The following is a 23,850-nucleotide window of genomic DNA, read 5'->3' on the forward strand; positions in this document are numbered from 1 at the left end:
AATATAATATAATATAATATAATATAATATAATATAATATAATATAATACCGGGTCTTATATTAATAGACCCTGATGGTCTGGCTAGGTCTTATTTTCGGGGAAACACGGTAGCTGTAGGCTTGACATATATGGGTTTTATTATGTTGAAGTACATTCCCTCTATATGCACTTTGTTGAGAGTTTTTATCATGAATGTTGAATTTTGTCAAATGCTTTTTCTGCATCTACTGATTGAGATGATGCTATGATTTTCATCCTTCATTTTGTCAATGTGATGTATCACGTTGATTGATTTGCATATGTTGAACCATCCTGCTTCCCAGGGATAAATCCCACTTGTTCACAGTGAATGACTCTTTTAATGTGATGCTGAATTTGGTTTGCTAGTATTTAGTTGAGGATTTTAGTTGTTCATCAGGGAAATTGGCCTGTAATTTTCTTTTCTTGTGGTGTCCTTCTCTGGTATTGGTATCATTGGTATATTGGCATCATAAAATGAGTTTGGAAGAGTTCCGTCCTCTTGTTAGAACTAATAAATAAAGTTGCAAAATATAAAATCAATATGCAAAAATCTGTTGTGTTTCCATACACTAACAACAAACTATCAGAAAGAGAAATAAAAGTATCATATTTAAAATTGCATTAAAAATAAAATACTTAGAAATGAATTTAACCAAGGAGGTGCAAGACCTATATATTGAAAACTATAAGACATTAATGGAAAAAAATAATAAAGACACAAATAAATGGAAAGATATTCCATGCTCATGGATTGGAAGAATCAATATTATTAGAATGTGCATACTACCCAAAACAATCTATAGATTTAATGCAATTTCTTTTAAAATTTCAGTGGCGTTTTTCACAGAAATAAAACAAATAATCTTAAAATTTGTATGGACCCACACAAAAAAACCTTCAAATAGTCAAGACAATCTTGAGAAAGAACAACAAAACTGGAAGCATCACATTCACTGATTTCAAACTATATTACTAAGCTATAATAATTAAACCGTTTAGTATTGGCATAAAAACAGAAACACAGATCAATGAAATAGAGTACAGTCCAGAAATAAACCGACACATATATGGTCAGTTAATTTATGACAAGGTAGCCAAGAATATACAATGGGGGAAAGTCAGTCTCTTCAATAAATGATGTTGGGAAAACTGGACAGCCACATGCAAAAGAATGAAACTGGACCCCTATCTTACACCATACACAAAAATTAACTCAGAAAGAATTAAAGACTCGAATGTAAAACTTGAAACCATAAAACTCCTAGAAGAAAATATAGGCAGTAAGCTTCCTGACATAGGTCTTGGCAATGATTTTTTAATCTGACAACAAAAGCAAAAGCAACAAAAGCAAAAATAAATAAGTGGGACTTCATATTAAAACGTTTCTGCACAGCAAAGGAAACCATCAACAACATGAAAAGGCAACCGAATGAACGGGAGAAAAATATCTGCATATCATATATCTGATAAGGGGCTAATATCCAAAATACATAAAGAACTCATGTAACTCAATAGCTGTAATACAATTAAGAAATGAAAAAAAATAAAAAACAAAAATAAAAAAAATTTAAATTAAATTTAAAAAAAAAAAAAAAAATGGGCAAAAGGCCTGACTAGACATCTTTCCAAAGAAGGTATTTCAACAGGAACATGAACAGATGCTCAACAGCATGAATCACCATTTGCATTTGATTAATGCAAATCCAACCCATGAGGTATCACCTCACACCTGCTAGAAGGGCTATTATCGAAAAGACAAGAAATAGCACGTGTTAGGGAGGATGTCCACTGTTGGTGGGAATGTAAATTGGTGCAGCCACTATGGAAACAGTATGGAGGCTCCTCAAAACATAAAAAATAGAACTAGCTATTCAACTTCTGGGTACTATCCAAAGAAAATGAAAATACTAACTTGAAAAGATATACTCGTATGCACCCCCATGTTCATTGCAACATTATTTACAACAGCCAAGATACGGAAGCAACTTAAGTGTCCATCGATGGATGAATGGATAAAGAAATTGAGATACACACACACACACACACACACACACACACACACACACACACACACAGAGCAAAGGAATATTATTCAGCTATTAAAAAGACCATTATGCTAAGTGAAATAAATACACTATGATCTCTTATATGTGGACTCTAAAAAAGAAAATTTTAAAACACTAAAGAAAACCATAAGCTCACAGATACAGAGAACAGATTGATGGTTGCCAGAGGCAGGGAGTGAAGGGAGGGAAAAATGGGTGAAGGGGGTCAAAGGTTAAAAAAATCATTTTTCAAATGTAATCCAATATAAGCTCCACTAGAAAATAAATGTGAGGAAACTGAGATTCTCAGAGCTAAATGACTTGACCACAGTCCCATACATTTGAACACAGGTCTGTCTGCCTGACCTCAGAGCCCACTATTTACTATGCATTGCAGGCACTACCCCTATCTTACCACCTCCATTTTAGAGTCAACGAGGATGAGAGAAAGAAAGCTCAATAATCACCCAGTGAAGTTGGGGGCCAATCAGGGTATGGAACCAGATCTTCAGATGCCTGGCCTAATGACCCTTTCCACCTCACCTGTAGATGGGGAACAACAGCATTTGAACCCGTAGATATATTAATATAGGCTGGCAGCCAGGCGTCCAAACACTTACTATAAAGTCCTTTCCTCTGGACTCCTCTGGTCCCTTAGCGTACTAACCAGGCCTAGCCAAAGACTGCTCTTGGGGAAAGCTGGATGCACACCACTGGACCCCATGGGAGGGAAAGAAAAGTCAGACCAACTATAGCAGCAAGCAGGGTGCTTCACACAGGCCAATACATTGCAAACAGTCCTTCAAGGTCTTCCCCATTCCTTTCTCTCTGGAATCTTCAACCTGCAACTGGTGCCCTCTGCTGGTAAATATGTGCATCTCTTCATTTAAAAAGCAAAACCTAATTACACCAATGGCTTAGAAGGGGGAAAAAGTCGGCTTCCTTCACCGAACATTCTACTCAAGAATAAGCATTCATTCCTACTAACAACTTTTTCATAGGTACTTGCAGGTTTAAATTGACTGCACTGGTCCTCTATCTGCTACCCCTGCCTCTCCTTCCTGGTTCTTTCCTTTCTGGGTATAAAGAAAACTGAGCTGTTTTACATGAAAAGGTAAAAAGTAGATGAGCCAGAGCCCCAAAGTCAAGAATACAATGATGTGTGTGGGGGTGAGGTCAGGTGTACACATCTAGCAGGTACTGAGAATCGAGGCAGGAACATGCTTAATGTAAAACCCATGAGCATGTATGTTCAAACATTCTAGTTTCTCCCCACCTTCATATAACTGCATGCTTGTAATTCATCTCACTGAATATCATACTCTGTCTGTGCAATGGGATGTACCAGGGAGCTACAACATATGAGGTTGGTGCAAAAGTAATCGCGGTTTCAGGAATTATTTTTAACCTTTTAAACCGCAATTACTTTTGTACCAACCTAATACATCTTACATGAATAGAATACCAAAGAGCTTACAAACTAATTGGAGAAATTACACAGGGATAAATATAAATAACAGCAAAAAACAAGAGACTCAAGAAAAGGTTCTATGGAAACTCAGTGCAGGAAGAGAGAGCTTCCAGTTTGGGGGAGGGAGTAGGATACAAGGAATAAAAATAAAGTTGTAAATTTGGTAAATAATTCTGTGGAGTTTTAAAAAGGGTATTCATAATTACAAAGAGTTGCAGTTAGGCAATTTCAATTTCTCATAACTTTAAAATTTTTTAAAATAATTTAAAAGGTTTAATTATTTAATCCTACTACTTTAGTGTACTTACATATTGTATTACATTAAATAACAGTATACTATTATTACATATTTTTATAATTTTTTACTGTGGTAGAATATACATAAAATTTACCTTTTTTAAAAAAAAAGATTTTATTGGGGAAGGGGAACACGATTTTATTGAGGAACAGTGTGTACTTCCAGGACTTTTTCCAGGTCAACCTACTGTCCTTTCAATCTTGGTTGTGGAGGGTGCAGCTCAGCTCCAAGTCATTGCCATTATTAGTTGCAGGGGGGCAGCCCACCATCCCTTTTGGGAGTCGAACCGGCAACCTTGTGGTTGAGAGGACGCGCTCCCAACCACTTGAGCCATCTGGGAGCTCAGCGCAGCTCAGCTCAAGGTGCCATGTTCAACCTTAGTTGCAGGGGGCAGAGCCCACCATCCCTTGCGGGAGGTCAAGGAATCGAACTGGCAACCTTGTGGTTGAGAGCCCACTGGCCCATGTGGGAATCGAACCGGCAGCCTTTGGCATTAGGAGCACAGAGCTCCAACCGCCTGAGCCACTGGGCTGGCCCAAAATTTACCATTTTAACCGTTTTTAAATGCACAATGAAGTGGCATTAAGAACATTCTCAGTGTTGTGTACCATCACCAACACCATCTCCAGAACTTTTTCAACACCCCCAAAGAAACTCTGTACCCATTAAAAAGGAACTTTCCATCCTCCCTGCCTCTAAGCCCTTGATAACCTCCAATTCTCCTTTCTCCATGAATTTGCCTATTCTAGATACCTCATGTAAGTACAATCATACAATATTTGTCCTTTTGTATTTGGTTTATTTCACTTAGCATGTTTTCAAGGTTCATCCACGTTGTAGCATGTATCAGAATTGCATTGCTTTTTATGGCTGAATAATATTCCATTGTATGGATATGCCACATTTTGTTTATCCACTCATCGGTTGATGAACACTGGGTTTTTTACATTTCACCTTTTACAGAGCACAACTTGTAAACATTTCCCTAATGTTTGACATCTATAGTTTCCAATCTCTTATTATAGATGTTATAATGATTGCCTTTACGCAAATACTGCTTTCCTTTCATTGAATTTTCTTAGGTTAAATTCCTAATATTGAAGTCCTAGAATCAAAGGGTATGAATACTTCAATGGTTCTTCCTAAATAAATCAGTTATTTACCCTCCTCATTCATCATCTTTTCCAGCCTGATGGAGAAGTTACTGTCTGCAATTTCAGTTACAAAACTACAAAACTGTGATTAAAATCATTTGAGGCTATTAACAGATAGTTCTATCAAATGAAAATAAAAGCCTTCAAGTTCATGGATATATGGATCCAGAGATTTGAGGGGAACTGTCTGTGACACTGATGTCAGGAATACAGTAGACATTCAGAAGAGATATATCATGTGGGCATTTTTGCCACAACCTCCCTTCTGTGACCCAAGTCTCATCTTCTCTATAACAAAATCTTATTATAAGATCCGGACAGAATAACTTCCTTCTCAGGGGAGTGGTATGAAGCAGTTAAATCAGACCAGCTTGCTATACATTTCACTGCAGAGAGTTTACAAGCAAACAAAATGTGATCCTTCTAGCATAATGACATACCTACCTACCACTGTTAGAAGGTGAAGTAGCTATACTTCCTTTCTCCCTAAGGAATTATTTATGATGCCTGTGTCAACAACTGCCTTCACTTGGATCATTTTAAAGCCCTATACAGGGAGTCCTTTTCGTAAACTTGCTTACAAAGAATTTACATGATGGCAGTGATTCTCCCCATGGTCAAAAATGCTAGAAGCTGGAATGAGAAGACCTAGAGCTTCTGGAGAAAGTAAAGGAGTGAAAGCAGAAACTGCTCAGAACAGCTCTCCACCAGACACAGAGCTGGCTGACCTACCTGATAGGCTTTCCAAAATTGCATCTTCTACCACAACCTGATGGAGTTAACTTGCATACACTAAAAAAATGTTAGCTGTCAGGGGTTCCCAAGACCAACCCTACATTCAGAAATTAGTTAGAAGAACTCACAGAACTCAGAACTGCTAAGGGATGTACTCAAAGATGAAGTTTATTACAGCCTCGAAGTAAAGCTACACAGTCAGATCATATGGGGGGAAAGACACAGCAGTCTGCAGGAATGCACGTGCAGGCCTCTTTATGGTCTCTCCCTACCGTGAGGCACGAGGGGTCACACAAAATACACTCGTATGTGATGTTTCTGCCCAAGGACTCGGTACTCGAGGTTTTATAAGCAGTCACTGCCTAACTCGTATCAAAATTCCAGACTCCCAGAAAGAAGGCAGGTGTTTAACGAAAATCATATTGCTTGTACAGTCTAGACAGTGAACCCTTACCAGTCAGGGAACCGTGGAAACACTCCATAAATCCATACAAACTGCCCATACAAAGCAAGCAGGCCCTCTGAAGACAGCACACCACCAATTAAAGATTCATTTCAGTAAATAATAACGTCTCTCAAAAAAATAAAGTCTGTACCTATAGCAGAATTAAAGAGGTTGTGGGTCGTTTATATTTGAATCCAAGTTGTTCTGATTACTTTCCTCATAACCCTCATTGAAAGCAACTATACCAAAGAAATGGGAATTTTGATCTAAGAAAGGGAAAACCAGAAGAATCTTTTAAAATTTAAGGGAGATCAAGATATGCCTCTGCTCAAAACCCTGAAATGGGTAGGTGAAATCCTGCAAAAGGGTAGCGGACCTGGGTCAGCTACTCCTCTGTTCCCCTTCCTTCAGCTCCAGCCACCCTAAGCAACTTGCTTTTCCTCAAAAAGGCCAGGCATAATCCTGCCTCGGGGCTTTTGCTCTCCCCTAATCCTCTACCTGGACCGCTCTTCCCCTAAGTATCTGCACTGCTCACTCCCACATTTCGTCGTCTTTGCTCAGATGTCACTTTATCAGAGACCTTTCCATACCACCCTTTCTTAAATTGCACTGCCTTCAGGAACACCCTGCCTTGCAGCTCTCCCCACCCCTTACCCTAACTTTTCCATACCACGCATCATCTTCTAACACCCCGTATCATTTATTATGTTTCATTGTCTATCTCTCCCCACTAAAATATAAGCTCTATTGAGGGCAAGGATTTTTGTCTCTTGTTCACTACTCTAGATCCAATTGAATCATTAAGCAGAACGGTCATAAATGTAACCGGATATAGTAGGAGATCGAGACACTGAATTTCAAACGATGTGGGAAAACTTATGACAGACAGGTGGAGAGAGTAACCTAGTGCAAACAGCTTGCTCTTCTCCAAGTTGGGTTATGCCTGGGAGTTCAAGTCATTAAAAAGGTGGAAGGGATTAAAATTTTTCACTGAAGAAATGCCAACAGATGGCGCATTCAAACAAGGTTACTGAAGAGTTTTAATAAAAAGAATTATTTACAAAGGTGTGGTCACAGTTAAGGAAACTCAACAAGGTTTGGAGAACCATCTTCGGGCTAGCAACAGGGAGGCTGAAGTAGCAATAGGAGGCAGTGGTTACCAGAAGCCAGAAAAGACCGAGAGCTGTGAGAGAGCCACGGCGGCAGAGCTCTGGCCACCGATAACCTGTCTGCTGAACATGTGTTTGGGGGACAGGGGAACAAATACCTTCACCTCACCTTTCTCTCACTCGCCAGGTCTCCTGCTAGTTTCTCCCACTGTCCAAATATGAAGCCAGAGAAGAGAGTATGCAGTTAAGAATCAACCTCCTAAAAACAGAGCAAAGAAGAGAAAGGTGGAGAGTGGCTCAGGAAGGGCAAAGAGAAGACTCAGCAGAGGAACCATTTGTAACAATGCTTCCAGGTGCTCAACTATGTCCAAACCTTCCTTCTAAACCTCTTCCCATTCCAGTGGCATCACCAGTCTCCTACTCACACAGCAATTCTGACTCATCTACTCCCTCTTCCTTATTCCCCACATTTGCCAATTACACTTGCACAACTTGCCTCAAATTCCCTTTCAGTCTATTTCCAGTGCTACCTCTTTGTTCATACTCTCATTTTCTTACCTGGTTAACACCAGTTGTCTTAGCAGCCTTGCCACCTGAAACATCATTCAGACTCAGTGCTACTGGATTAATCTTTCTAAGTTAGTCTCACTACCACTATTGTCTCTCAAAACCTTTAGTGACTTCCACTGCCTACCAGATAAAGTCCAAACTTATTGTACTACTCAAGACCTCAGGGGCAGCAGGTTAGCTCAGTTGATTAGAGCGTGGTGCTAATAACACCAAGGTTGCCAGTTAGATCCTCATATGGGCCACTGTGAGTTGTGCCCTCCTTAAAAACAAACAAACAAAAAAAAACGAAAAAAACCTCGGCATGTGGTTCCAACTTTTCACAATTTATTTCCCACAACTCTCCTTTATTCTTAGTACAAACTAGCCACTTGTATTTGGAAGTAAATGAAGGTTAATGGAAAGAGTACGACCGTTGGAATCAGTCAGACTTGGATTTAACTCCCAGCTCAATCACTTCATCAGCTGGGTAGCCTTGGGAAAGTTACTTCACCTTTCCAAGGTAAGCTTCTGCCTACCTTATCTATGAAGCAGAGGGTTACTGAATGGACCCATGAGAACATTTGTTAATGTACTTACCGTGTTTCCCCGAAAATAAGACCTAGCCGGACAATCAGCTCTAAGGCGTCTTTTAGAGCAAAAATTAATATAAGACCCGGTCTTTTTTCACTCTAATATCAGACCGGGTCTTGTATTAATTTTTGCTCCAAAAGATGCCTTAGAGCTGATTGTCCAGCTAGGTCTTATTTTCGGGGAAACACAGTAGTACATACTATGTTCAGCACACAGTAGGCCTACTTCTCTGTATATGCTCCATGTTTCTGCCTCTTTGTCCCCCTACCTTCTCTATATAGCCAATTTTTTAGGTAAAATCCCATATTCTCCACAACACTTTTCTTGATCTTTCTACCTACCTGGAAGTCACCTCTCCTCAACACTCACATTTCTATCTTCCTTAGAGTATCAAGTACTTACAGATAGCTAGTATGGTTGATATCTCCTACTAGAATTGAAGCAGCAGAGGTTTAGGCAGTTCCCACGTCCAAGCTCATCTAGCAAGTCATGGGCAAAGCCTAGGTTAAAATCTCAGTCACTAAAAGTGCTCTATGGACAACATCTGCTATGTCACTACTCTTCAAAACAATTAGTCATTCACCTCATTAGCTGAGCAAATACCATGTGAATGGGATGGGGGTGAAATAAAGGTACACCTTTTGGTAGTCAGTTATACCTCTTATCAAAGGTAGTAACATTAATATTACTATGCACCAGAGACAACAGTGAGCCCTTTACATGCATTCTTTCACTGAATGAATCTATTTAACAACCCTGTGAGACAGGTATTCCTAGTAGTCTTTTTTAAAGACAAGGAAATTGAGGTTCGGTCCATTTTGTTTAAGGTTACAGAGCTAGAATGTGAGAGTCAGGAATGGAACCTGTTCTATTCTTAAGGCCAAAATTTATGTCCTTAAGAACTATAAAATATTAAATCAGATGCCTATTCTGAGGCAAATTATTTTGCAATGTAAGAATCAAGAAAAAATGCACCTTTCATATGGTATCCAAATAATAATGAAGGAACGAAGCTTTAATTTTAATCAGAGAACATACACTAAACGACAATGGGACTAACTCCAATTTGCTTGTATGGTGTGAACAATCAGAGATGGTGCCACAATGCTGAAAAAAAATGGGTACACCATTTCAAAAGAAACCGAATTCCAACCAGAATGCAAGTTATTTGAAGACAGGAACCATGTTTGTTTCCCTGCTGTGTATCTCCAGATCCAAGATGTTTTTGCACAAAGAAGGTAATCAATACCTGAAGAAATTAATGGTAAACATTTAGAAATAAGCATACTGTTTAAATGGTACAAGTTCACATCACAGAATTTTAGAGCAGGAGATGATGACACCAACCTATTTCAGGTAATTTTTTAAAGCAAATCATACAAACTGGTAAAAGAATCAAAGGAGCCAAAGAAAACCTGCCTGAATAGAAAAGGGAGCACACAGCTAGGAAAAGAATAAATGCCTAGGAAGGTCTCTTGAACCCTTTTCCTCTCTGAATATTTAAATCCTCTAACTTCAAGTGCAAGGAAAATAGTAAGTGGAAAAAGTTGGTACATGAGAGACTCAATTGCTCTTTTTAGCCCTCCTTCTTTGGGATTCCTTTTTAAAAAGCAGCTTTCAAGTATCTCCTCTTTATGATAAATGTTTTATCTGGTAACATTTAACTTCTCATTTAGGGAGAATTCAAAGTTCACCCAAAGGCAGTTTCCAATGCCAAAGACTAATTTTCCTTAACCAGTTGTGTTCTTCTCTTTGAAACGAACAATAAATTCTGCTTCCCAAGTAAGACACTTCCACACATTGTATTTAGTAAAAGAATAGATTTTTTTAAAAAAAGAATTTAAGCATCAAGAACATTCACAATGTGCTGAATTCAAATTCAACTTGAGGCTAATAGTTCATGTCCACTTATTATTTTTCAAAGTAATCCAACCTTTCCCTAAATTATGTAACTGTTAACTTTATTTTAAAAATAAAATTTAGGGCACATATAAAGCTTTCAATTACAGCAAATTCACTTTTCAACAGTAACTGCTTTAATTACTGCACAAGTTATTTTCTAACAAAATTATATTTTAAAATCAGCTAGTAAGTCAAAATATAGTGAAGACTTAAGAAGAAAATGCAAGAATGGCAAGCATAATGCTAACAGTGGCTTACTAAAGGGGGTCTCCAAAATATGAATCCTTTTGAAGATTCATTTATAATCATTTCCCATTTAAGACCTCAACTGATTTGTATTTCTATCATTATTTTCTGCCTCCCTTAAGCTGATTTTGCTATCAGTAACTTCGCAAAAATCATGAATCATAAAAGAATGCAAAACATAATAAAATACAAATGATGTGCTTTTAAAGATCTTTGTCATCTAGCAATCTAAGAAAAATAAAGGAGCCCAATACGTCATGCTCTGTGCTTTGGCATAAGCTGTGGGATGCCCTTTGCCATCCAAATGTCAAGACTGCTCCAAATGTCTCCTTTTAACATTTTTCTTGAACCACATAGAAAGTCACCACTATAGCTCATATATAATGTATCTCTGACTAAAATGCCCACACTCTATCACAATGATTTGTTTAAATTCCCACCACCCAATTAAATTGTGGGTACCTTGGGAGCAAGGACTGATCCTTATTAATTTAGCTAAGGCGTGCTCAATACATTTTGGTTGAATGAATTACAAGAACTAGTCTAAGAGTTCTTGAAGACTGTTACTGAATAATTACCAAATATGACTAAAAAATTACAGTATCAAATTGGAAAGGATTTAAACAATTATAGTCTTTAAATCATAGGAAAATGAAGTCCAAAGAAAACAACTTAACTGAACGTTAAATACTAAAATCTGAATCCATTATTTCAACTGGAAATGTAGATGTTTTGGTATTGCCCACCTCTGGTGAAGAGCAAACTTACCCCAGGAAATCCTTTCGTCTGTTATTTTCTCCACTTTCCCACGAGTTAATGACTTAGTAAATGATTTAAAATTCAACTAAGGACAATTTCTAGTGAAAAACCTCTATTAACACATAACTGAAGTATGATGCTGCCAATTTTTAAGTAGGATAAACCAAAAAAGATCACTTCTTAAATGGGTTAAATGGCACTTATTGCTAAAAAATCCCAGACCTCAATGTGTGTGTACATATGTATGTATATGTGTGTGTGTGTGTATATATACATTCCCTTCGGAATACAAAGGGCACTAAGGCTTTTAATGGAGATGAGTTACGTATTTTTTTTTTTTTTAAACACAGGGTTGTTGTTTTTTTTTTAATAGATTTAATTGGGGAATATTGGGGAACAGTGTGTTTCTCCAGGGCCCATCAGCTCCAAGTCGTTGTCCTTCAATCTAGTTGTGGAGGGCGCAGCTCAGCTCCAAGCCCAGTCTCCGTTTTCAATCTTAGTTGGCGGGGGCACAGCCCACCATCCCATGCGGGAATTGAATCGCCTTCCCTGTTGTTGAGAGCTTGTGCTCTAACCAACTGAGCATTCTGGCTGCCCCTCCAGAAGCTCAGTGGCAGCTCGCTGTCTTTAGTCTAGTTGTGGAGGGTGCAGCTCACTGGCCCATGTGGGAATCGAACCAGCAATCCTGTTGTTCAGAGCTTACGCTCTAACCAACTGAGCCATCCGGCCGCCCAGAGTTACGTATTTTTAAAAAAAGTCTTTCTCATAAAGAATAAAAATACAATTTGGGAGGAAAAATGACAACGCAAAATTGAAATGTTGAGACTGTAGAATATCCAACAATATCTTGTAGGGCTCTAGCAGATTTCTTAGCAAACTGTCTGGACACCAGTATAACCTATGGCTTCAGCCATGCTCCTGTACTTTTTCATCTTTGATATGTTAGAAGTGGCAAAACAAGTCCTGCAAAAGTTGTTCTGAATTATAAGCAAAAAAACTGGAAACATGCTAATCAATAAATTATGGTGCATCTATACTACAGCATAACAGTTATATTAGTTATATGTACAGATATCGAAGGACATCTTTGAAGTTAAAATACATATACATGTAGATATAAACTGATCCAATTCCTGTTCTAAAATATATACACACACACACACCCACACACACACACACACACCCATGCAAACAAAAAGATCTAGAAGTAGACAAACTTAACATATGTTATCTCTGGGCACTAGGAAGCAACAGGGCGAACAATTTATTTTTTCAGTTTTACAATGTGTAATTTAAATATATAAGCAAAAAATCCCTATTTCTTGTTCTCAATAGCTACATAATCTTAGGCAAATTATTTCAATTCGGTAAGCCTGTAGTTAAAATGCAACAGATAATGAATCTCCTCGCAAAATTATTCTAAAATAAATAAAATGCATACAAAGTACTTAATAGCACAAGGCACAAAACAATACTTTTCTTAACTGTATTCATCAGACAGTAGTTATTTGGTATATGCAGACATCATATGGAAAGAGTGGCAAGTATTTCTCCGTAAAACTACTGAAGATAACAAAAAGGGACATTAATATAATGATACTCATAAGTTATTAACTGTTTTATCATGTGTAATCTAGCTTTGAAATTTTCCAGTAAAATGTTTTAGTTGAATTTACCCCAAGGCTTTAAAACAGCCACCAATAAGTATGTACTTTTCTATGCATACTGAGAATTGAAAAATATATCAGAAAACTGCTTTCTCATTATCTAGCACATTTAACTCTGAGGTAGCCATCTCATCAACTAAGTGTATATTTGATGACCAAAAACATCTGCAAGGATAATAACCACATTATTCATAGCAAGAAATGGAAGAAAACTCATTCATCAAGAAATGTTTTGATACAGCTATACTATGGAACATTATATAGGCATTAAAAAGAATGAAGGTCTGTCTTGATAATGTGAGAATGTTAATAACTACAAAACTATGTAACCCTACTTTTTAAAATTAAGTGCATACAAAAAAGATCTAACTGTATACGGTACCTATTAAAAAATACGATTATCCTTGAGAAGGGGGTTTGCTCATATAAGGGTTTTCACTTACTTTTTGTTTAGTTTGGTTTATAAGCAGTTAATTCTAGTAAAATTATTTTTAAAAATACCCCAGCCCCAGAGTCAGTTAAGATTTCTGTATTTTCTATTCCCTAGTAGTATTGGTATTTTCTGTGAAGTACAATCCAAATGTTATGTGCAATACTGTAATTTTAAGTAACATACAGCAGAAAGTATGTTTCTTAGGCTTTATCTATTCTTTCAAGGGACTTTTTATTGGAAAAAAATTTTACAATGTATATTCACTTTTAATAGAAAGCTTGAGACAAAGGCACATCAAAAAATAACCTGCAGTAAGACACTAGGAGAAAGCATTGTCCTCCCTTGGTTTAGAGGCAGTCTTTATCGCCGTTTCAGAAAGAAACAAGATAGGGCCTCCTGAAGCAGGGAATAGGAATTTTTCCCAGTGACCAAAACCCTACACTGACTCAGTAAATTGGTTCAAGTGAAAGAGACTTACCCTAACTGCAAATGTTGTCTTTTTGGGTAAAACCCATATTGTCTAAGATGTAGATCTGCTCAAATCAATCCAACATCCAAACACCCACTTTCAATCAGCATACAAAATTTAACATTAAATGCAAATTCTCAAATTTGAGAGAATTAAGCACACTTAAAAGGTAAATAAGCCTGTAATTCAAGTAACTTCTCACTCCTGGTCATGAGGGTAATAATCATAAATACCAAATTCTTAAGTATCCTCAATCCTTTAACCTTGGTTAAAAACAAAAATTCATTGTGAAGTAGATTTAAATATGAAATCTATTCCAAATCACTAAGTTATAGGAGCAAACAATCAGTATATCATTGACTTTATAGTTATCACTATGAACATCAATGCAAGCTTTTTAATATCTGAAATTACCATCAATCTTGAAAGACCTTTCAAACCACTTTTAACTAATGATCACCACTGAGTTTATACTTAAAATACTGTCAATGCAAAAGTTCACAATCAGGAGACAAAAAAAATAGGTTCATTTTTATTTTGCTAATCTTTCAAATTAGATTTAAGCAGGGGGGCAAACTATTCAATACGAACTAAATTGTATATACCTCCATGAATTCTTAAATTTGAATAATGTTCAGATAATTCTACAGGTGATAAGTCAAAACATACAACTGGTTGCCAAAAAATGTCCCACGTGCCAAAAATGCTTGCATAAAAATCGACAAGAGGAATTCTGGAAAGAGTAAATACCACTATGTCTTTGCATTCACTAAATACCAGTCCAAGTTACAGAAATTTGTAAATACATGACAATGAAATGTTCCTATTCCTTGAATAGAACACTGTCACTTTTCTAATTAAGAGTAAACACTTTACGTAACTCATTTAACTTCTTAGAAGTCTATGTTGGGAATACAAAATGACAACTTTATCAATTGGTGTTATTACAATTGACCCAGAAGAATTAGATCTCCCCACTAAAACTGAGTAAAAGGCAAGCAGAATGACAATCATAAAAATTTAAGCATCATTTTCTGTATCCCAAAGGGCCCCCAAATTACCAAATGAAAAAGCCCACATGTATGTTTCACTAAGTGAAAAATAAAACATTAAGGAAACTGTAGAGTCACTTAAGAGCAAAATATTTGACTGTGTTTAATCATGTGCAAAAACATCTATCCTATTTATCAGAGGTAAATTTAGATATTTGTACCAAGCATCGGTTGTCTTTTGTCAAAGTGACTGAGTAGACATAATCTAGCCTAGCAATCTTGACCTTATTTCCTATCTCTTAAAAGTAGAGCCCTGGCAATTAAGAAAAACAAAATTAGGAAAAAAAAAAATCTTAAGAAACCTATGACAAGAACTAAAAAGGGTCAGTGTTAAAATATTCTGTTAAAGCCCAATAATCTCTTCAGAACGATTCTTAATATGGCTTTCAACTGCAAGATTCAAGTCAAATTATTTTACGGTAACATTAAATATACTAGATTAATAGGTACTATGAACCCACCCAGCAGATTATACATACTCTCACTCAATCATGTAAAGAATCGAATTCTTTATTTGTGATATCCATAAACGTTGCTATTCTGTATTTCTAACCAGGAAGTCAATTTTCTCCTATATCGTTTTCGTTTTTTTATAAACAACAACTTGAAATCTATTGCATGAAAGGGCTACAACTATACATTTAACCAAGCAGAATACACAAATAGTTTGCTTTACAACTTGCACCTAAGATACCAGTACACCGAGCTGGTTCATCAGTTGTCATAGCAATTTGGGGCCATTGCCCAAGCTATGCATAGCAGTTTACATGTTCAAATCTCATATAGAAAGAGCAATTGTGATACGGACTGTTAATTATATTCCTGTAAAGCCCACCTTAGTTACAAGTAAATGTGTAACCAAAGTCTGCACAGATTTTTGATGGCAAAACTTCTAATCTGATGAAATTGTCCTAAAACAAGTTTTAAACAAAATTGTTTTGCACATATATTGCCATTCTGCCAGTAGATGGCGCAACAAAGGTTGGGGAAAGGATTTCCATGAGGACAGTTCAGCTATAGGGAAAAAACATTTAAACCTGCTCTGAAAATACAAAAATGCATTTAGTTTGAGGGTAAAATATAACCCTTATTTGTAACGATTCATTACAGACAAACCAATAAGAGGGATGAAACTAAGCCATATGAAAGTTTTTAAACAGTTTATATGAATGAAAATACATGCTTAACACAAACTATTTCTTTAGAACTATACAGTACATACTTTGAATTCTCATAGAAGTGACTAATCATGTCATGATAAGCAAATCGCTTAGTACAAGAGATGGATGCACAGAAACTTTGAAGATTTTAAAAAGCCACATCCACCATTTCAAAAGTTTTGCCTGTGAAGGGATAAAAATTCAACGTCACTAGCAGGGCAACAGAAAAGAAAACCACAGGACCTTTTAAAAGTTTCTCTAAGTACACATCAAAAAGTAAGAATTAACACGAAAAATTTTCAACTAATATCCCTTAAAACGGTACGGAATGGATCCTAGAAAAAAGATGTTAGACATATACGGTCAAACACAATGATTTATTAAAAATAAAACGTAAAAATGATTTTTGTACATATGCTTCCAAATTTCAGGCATGGGATCCAAGTAGATTTCATAGAAAACGCTGTAGCCAGGTATCAAGTCCTTACAACAAAGTAAACTACCCCCCACCCCAACCCCCGCCCAGGGTCTGCTACAGAATCAGCAAGTTCACTCCCTCCCCCCAAAAAAACACAAATTAAAACAAGACGTTTTGCTAGTATAAAAACGACCAAAGTCCAAGTAATAATAAAAAAATAGAGTCCATCAATGACTGTAACACAAAAATGTGTATGTGGGGCCGAGTCCATCTTCAGAGGGAGAGACAAGGGAGGTGGCAGGCAAACAGGGCAACACACCCCAGGGTAAGCAGCCTTAGAAGCGGCTCCCCCAAGGGCAAAATGGGGAAGGCAGTGGGAGAGGAAGGGACTCAGGAGTTGACCCTAGTTGGGCTGTTGAAAAGAGCTACCCCTATAGCCACTCCCAGGCATTTAAAAAAATTTTTTAAAAGGAGCTGCCTCCATAACCACCCCCACCGCCATAACCGCCTCTGTAAGGTCCACTGTTACTGCGACCGCCCCAGCTGCTGCCTCCGCCGCCGCCGCCGCCGCCGCCGCTCTTCATGGGCCCATACGAGGACTGGTGCTGGCTGTAGCTGCCGAAACCGCCGAAGCCGTTACCGTAGTCGCTCCCACCGTAGGACGAACCGCCTCCGCCGCCGCCGTAGGCATTGTAGCCGCCGCCGCCGCCACCGCCGCCGTAACCACCGTAGCTGTTGTAGCCGCCGCCACCGCCTTTGGACAGGCCATTCTGGTCACGACCACCGCCGCGCCCCCGGCCGCCTCGGCCGCCCCGGGAAGACCGGGAACCGCCTCCACCCCCACCGGAGTGGATATCCTCCTTAGGAACGGCCTTCTTCACCTCCACGCGATGGCCTTGGATCGGATGGAACTTGACCACCGCGGCCTTGTCTGCCGCGTCGTGATTCTGAAAATACACGAAGCCGAAGCCACGCTTCTTGCCGGACTGCTTGTCGGCAATAATCTCGGCCTTTTCCACGGTGCCGAACTGCGAGAAGTGCTCGATCAGGTCGCCCTCGGCCACATCTCCCTTTAAACCCCCGACAAAGAGCTTCTTAACCTTGGCGTGGGCACCGGGCCGCGCCGAATCCTCCCGGGACACCGCCCGCTTCAGCTCCACCGTGTTGCCGTCCACGGCATGGGGCGAGGCGGCCATGGCGGCATCGGCCTCCTCCACGTTGGAGTAGGTCACGAAGCCAAAGCAACGGGAGCGCTTGGTCTGGGGGTTCACCACCACCACGCAGTCCGTCAGAGTCCCAAAGGCCTCAAAGTGGCCGCGCAGGCCCGACTCACTCGTCTGCACATTGAGGCCGCCGATGAACAGCTTACACAACTGGGAATTCTCCATCTCTACGGCCCGGGCCTTCCCTCCGCTCTGCGAGCTCCGAGGTTTCGCCGTCGCCGTGACCGTAGGCTAAGGCCTCTTCACAGCTTGGGCCCAGCCGTTGCCGGAGCCGTCACCGCCGGTTACCGACGGGGAAGGGAAAAAGGGAAGGGGAGGAAAGGAGGAAAAAAGGAAGGGGGAGGGAAGGGGAGAGGTGCCGGCTAGAGGACGAGCCGAGGAGACTGGAAGACAACCAAGGCCGCCGCTACCGCTACCGCCACCGCCACCTCCGCTCCCGTATCTGGGCACCACACAAAGAGGCCGCTGAACGCGCGCGCACCCTCCCCGAGGCGTGCGTCACCGTCGACGTACGGCAGCCCAAGGCTGCCCGCCAATCGCCGCCTCGCTCTCTTTAGTCCCGCCTACCGCTCCGCAAGGCTGCTCTCAGTCAGGGCCTCGCCGCCCTCCGCGGCCTAGTCAAGCACTCGGCCTGCACTGCTCCTGCCGCCGTCTCTACCGACCCGCTTTCACTCCCGGGCTCTCCAGCGTGCCATGACGAGGCACTCTCCCAGCCCTCTGCACACCTCCGCGATTGACTTCCTCCCAGCACCGCGGCTGTTCCCAGTGCTTTTACCCCTCCCCTTGCCGTATCCCCTCGCCCAACTCCGCAGTGGCGTTCGCGCCAGCCCCTTGAGAGACATGTCAGTTTAGCCAATCACTGCGATCCGCTTGCACCCATTTCCGTTTTCCGCAGCCGCTAGACGGGCGCGCTCCCTGGAGCGCGCTGGCCCAAGCGCACCGTGTGCCAGGAGCCTGCCTACCACCTCCGGCCTCCTCCCTCCCTGAGTTAGGGGTGGGGGTGAGCGGGGGCGCGCTGGGGCCCGTTCCCAACGGATGCGGCCTGGGGCGCCACGCGCGGGCTTTTTGAAAACTTGACTGTTGGGGTTGGGGGCCTGGATTTACCCGCCGCGTTTCGAACGGGCCGCTACACCTGGCGTCCTCGCCCCTCCCGTTCGCACAAAGATGGAGGGTAGAGGCCTAGTCGGCGACGGCGGTTATTAGCCGTTTACAGTGGGCCCGAGACGCGGTTAAACTAAAACACTGGCACGTGGCCCTGCGCAAAATCGAGCCAGAGGCAACGTGAGGACAGCAGTGCGCCAAAAGCGCTTCAGACCTTAAGACCGAGGCCATCCTTGGGCCACCCGTGAAGCCCTCCTGCGACGTCCTTTTCAGCCTCCCTTCGCTCACTCCGACAGAAGACATTTTCATTTTATCTCAGTGAACACATCTATTTATATGTTTAGTTTAGATATCTACGCGTTGCTTCCTTCCCAACTAAAACGTTAGCTTTTTAAAGGCATTGGATACCACATGAACATTATATATAAATATCATGCACCCGTTAACTGCCTTACAGACCCTCACTCAAGTGGGAATGCAAGAAAATTATAATGGCTCCCATTTAATGAATCTTTGTGCCAAGCAAGATACATGAAGTGGGACACAGGATGAGACGTGACGTGACCAAGAGCCCCCAAAACCATGTAAATACTGAAGAAGAAGAGTTCTTCACTGTATCCTAGAGCATTCAGGAGTGATTTGTGAAAGAGGTGGAAGTTGCACTGAACTTAAGAGTCAAAAGCTAGATAAGATTTCTATAGAGTTTATCTGAGCACAAGCCAGAGGAAACAAAGCTTACATAAGTTTCAAGGGGCGGTACGTGAACCAGTTCGGTGCAGGAAAATTTCGATAGAAGACAGGAAGAGGTAAGATTAGTGGAGGGTCTTTGATATCATGGAATGTCTTCTATTTTAGATTAAGTTTCAATATGATTCCAAAGGCAGGCTACAAGGTTTATAGACCAGAGTCTGGCTCTATCACCTACTCACTGTGTGACTTTGGGCAAGTCACTTAATCTTTTTAAAAACTTCATCAGTTTTATTATCTGAAAATCAGAACAATAAAACACCTCCCAGGCATTTTAAAAATTAAATGATAGTCTGCATGTAAATACAGCACACAGGGCCTGGCACATAGTAAGTGCTCAGTTTATCCAACAAATACTATACCAGGTGCCAGGAACAGGGCAATAAACAATAGACGAAAATCTCTGCCATCATAGCCTACATTCTAGTGGGGAGAAGCAGACAATAAATAAGAATGATAACCTAGAATGTTAGTGATAAGTACCATTGATTGGGGGGGAGGGGTGGAAGACAATAGAAAGTTATTACCTTGTTGCAAAAAACAAGTCATGTAAGTTAGGATTTGCTAACTGATTGATGATAAAGAATGAGGGAAATAAAAGCATTCTAGTAATTGAAATCTGGAAGCCTAAAATTGCAGCAATGGTAGAACTAAAAAATCTAAGAAACTATTTTGGAGGAAGTGGGGAAGGTGATGAATATAGTTGTTAATTTTTAAGGTGACACTGGTATTCATGGGCACTGTTTTTCTAGGATACCCAAAGACTATAGCTCATATGAGAGATTAGACCTTAAATATATTTTAGAGTCATCCAAAAAAATGTATTTTAGAGTCATCCATAAAACAGTAAATGATGAATTTCTGAAGGAAAGAGAATTAAGACCATGGCTTATTTTCCCATCTAAACTGTAAATTCTAAAGTAACAGTTTTCTCCTACCTTGTTCTAAAATAATCATACCACCGAATTGGGAATCCATTATGTGTTTAATTTCTTTTGACTAGGCAAGCTTCCTAGAGGCGTATGTCTGGTATAACCCTTACATATAGAAGGGGCGTAGGGATGATGGGAGACAACACAAGCATGTTTGAGAGATGGTCAAGAAGCCAGGATAAATGCAAGATAATTGGGTGTTAGACTCTTCAAGAGATTAGATTGGCAAAGGTAGGGATGGTGAAGAAGGAGTTATGTAAATACTTAAATGATGCAGTCAATTTCCTACCTCTCAGATCATTCAGGGAGACAAACTTTTTCTTTCTACTTTACATTTTAAATCATTGCCTGAGTTTGTATCTTAGCTTTACCTTGCTTAGAGGTGCATCAGCCTTCAAACAAAATTTTTTTTTTTTACTATAACTGAAATTTAGACAACCTTTGGTTTCCATCCCTCCTTTAAGCTTGATTACAAAAACCTCATTGAATGTGGTGGTTAAACAACTCACAGAACGGCACACTAAAAAAGGTGTATTCTATTGTACCTAAATTATACCTAGAAAAAGAAAACTGGAGAAAGGGAAAAAGAATAAACTGAGAAAGAAAGGGAAAACAATGGCCAGCTATATTTCCAGAAAGCAGCAACTTTGATTTTTGTTTTTAAGTCAACTTTTTATAACACCCAAGAATGTCTTTTTGCAGTAGGGTTCTATTATGGACTGAACTGTGTCTCCTCCAACCCCGAAATTCGTATGTTGAAGCCCTAGCCCCCAGTACTAATGAATGTAACTATAATTGAAGATAAGATCTTTAAAGAGGTGATTAACTTAAAATGAGAATATTAGGGTGTGGCCCTAATCCAATTGGACTGGTGTCCTTATAAGAAGAGGATGAAACACTAGGGGCACATGTACATAGAGGGATGACCATGTGAAGAGACAGCAAGAGAGTGGCCATTTGCAAACTAAGGAGAGAGATCTCAGAAGAAACCAACCCTGCTGGCACCTTGATCTTGGTCTCTGAGACTCCTGAACTCAGAAAATAAATTTCTGTTGTTTAAGTCACCCAGTCTGTGGTACTTTGTTATGGCAGTCCTAGCAATGTAACATATGCTAACATATCCACCTAGAAAAGAAGTGTTTTCAGTGTCTATGTTTGGGGTATGAGACCTCATTCATTTGTACGTGTAAAGCTGCCTATACACATCTTGCCTGGATTTCTCTAGGCAAGATTACACTAGGTTTAGTGATTTACCTGTAAATTCCATAACAAGGTTACAGAATTATATTCCTTAAAATTAGATAAATTATTTAACTTTTGGTTTTGAATTTTATGATTTTGTTTATATTACCCGGACATTTATATTTTAGTGCATTGTTTTTACTCAGTCCAGTAAGAACTTCAAACATTTTTGAATATTTCCTTCAGCAAATTTTATACTGAATATTTTCCTCTCCATGAGGTATGTGCTAGATCAATGTGAAAATCAATTTTTTAATCTTATCTATTAAGTTCATTTTCAACTTTAGTTTCAGACTGTAATATAGCTGGGTATGTGAATAACAACTTATAAAGCTTCTCTTCCTAACTTATACAGAAAAGGAAAATAATTTGCATTGATTGAGGTCAAATTTCCATCAACCTAAAGAGTGGCAACTCAAGAGTGAGATTTCATTTGTGAAGTGTTCTATACTCAGACCTGTGAGTGAAGCAATCAATATTCATGCTACCACATACACTTTGAGTCCTTAAGAATCTGGTCCTGGGGTGGTAGATGAGTGTAAAGGGGATCAAATATATGGTGATGGAAGGAGAACTGACTCTGAGTGTGAACACACAATGTGACTTATAGATGATGTAATACAGAATTGTATACCTGAAATCTATGTAACTTTACTAACAATTGTCACCCCTATAAACTTTAATTAAAAAAAAAAAAAGAATCTGGTCCTTCTTCATTTCTAAGTACATACTGAACAGAGCAAAGAACAGGTTAGTCTACTCAGTAAGCTGCAAGAGTGGCATTTAGTTGTAGTTGTTCATGGAGTTCAGATTATATACAAAGCCTTTCTGGATCATTCAGGATCTAACCATTTTTAGTTAAATGATCTTTATCATAATTTCAGCACATTATTAGAGAAAGACAGAAAATTACACACATCTTTTTTTCCACTAAAACTAGGAGAAAAACAATGGAAAAAAATGAAAATTAGCCAAGATTTGTATGAGCAACAGTGTAATGATGATAAGCAGCTATGAAACCAAGAATCATATACTCCTTAAGGAACCTGTTCCATAAGATAATCACCGGCTAAAATCTCTCAGTATATATAGCAGTGGTTTGTTTGGGTTGGCTTGTTCACACCCTAATTTACCTAAAATCTATTTTACTTTGCTGCCCATGATTCTAAATATGATCTACTTTCCAACTTCTGAAATAATATATGAAGCACTTTTCATTCATCAGTATTAATTAAATGGGTTTCTTTCAAGGATTACATTGTATATAATTCAGTTCAAATTCTAATAATTTGCTAATTCCCATCATTGTTTTGGGGAGATTTATTTTTCACCAAGCTCTGATATGATTATCCGCTGTATCCAAAATATATACTAATACATTTTCTAAGTTTTATTGCAAGGTTTGGAGCATGGTTTTGTAAAATCATAGCATTGACCTTACTGGCACATTCAAAAGTTGCACCAAAAATAAGCCCCTTTATATCTAAGCATTTACTGTAGATAAGGCTCCTTATCACCCTGTACTTCAATTTTAAAAGAATTTTCTTACCCTGCATTCTAGAATCATAAGAATAGAGCATAGAGAGACCTGTTATTGGTCATCCAGTCCAAAACTTTCATGTGACAGATATGGCCCAGAGAGTTGAAACGATACGCCTAGGCCCACACAAGTAGTAACTTCTATCTAATCTGTGGTCAACTAGCCACCTTACACATGACTTAGCCCATAACACTCCTGCTCATGTAGTTTCTGTATAGGCTTCCTGTACAGAAAATAAAAAACATTGTTAAAACAGGACTTGGGTCATCATTCTATCCTTTTAGTCATCATTTATCCAAAGTCTACTGACAGCTTTTCACAAAGTAAGGCTCAGGGCTCAATTTCTCATGGCTGAAATTGAGATTATAGGAAATATGAGGTTTGGGTATTTGAATGAGATTTTGCAACTAGAAGATAAAGCTGCCAGAAAACTGGAATTAAACTGGTATTCACCCTAGACCTGCTCTCAGCCCCAAGTCAGCTAAGGGAGCACTAGGAAAGGGGAGAGATCAGAAAGGTACCTATGTCTACCAAATGTC

At 39.3% G+C, this 23,850-nt stretch overlaps 2 protein-coding genes across 6 annotated transcripts in view; both read right to left on the reverse strand.

The window, feature by feature from the left end:
• KLHL3 (kelch like family member 3) overlaps window positions 1-23,850 on the reverse strand; it is a 251,706-nt gene that overhangs the window by 113,759 nt on the left and 114,097 nt on the right. The window lies entirely within an intron of this gene.
• HNRNPA0 (heterogeneous nuclear ribonucleoprotein A0) lies at window positions 15,443-18,498 on the reverse strand. The gene has a single exon (XM_033096646.1). It carries the CDS (start codon window positions 17,912-17,914, stop codon window positions 16,991-16,993), a length of 924 nt encoding a protein of 307 aa, XP_032952537.1. The 5' UTR covers window positions 17,915-18,498; the 3' UTR covers window positions 15,443-16,990.

Source organism: Rhinolophus ferrumequinum, chromosome 24 (genome assembly GCF_004115265.2).
Source record: "Rhinolophus ferrumequinum isolate MPI-CBG mRhiFer1 chromosome 24, mRhiFer1_v1.p, whole genome shotgun sequence".
In the NCBI taxonomy this organism is placed as follows: Eukaryota; Metazoa; Chordata; class Mammalia; order Chiroptera; family Rhinolophidae; genus Rhinolophus; species Rhinolophus ferrumequinum.

What these genes read in the sequence shown, in the direction of transcription:
- HNRNPA0 (XM_033096646.1), bottom strand. Translation starts at nt 17,914, where the DNA reads ATGGAGAATTCCCAGTTGTGTAAGCTGTTCATCGGCGGCCTCAATGTG.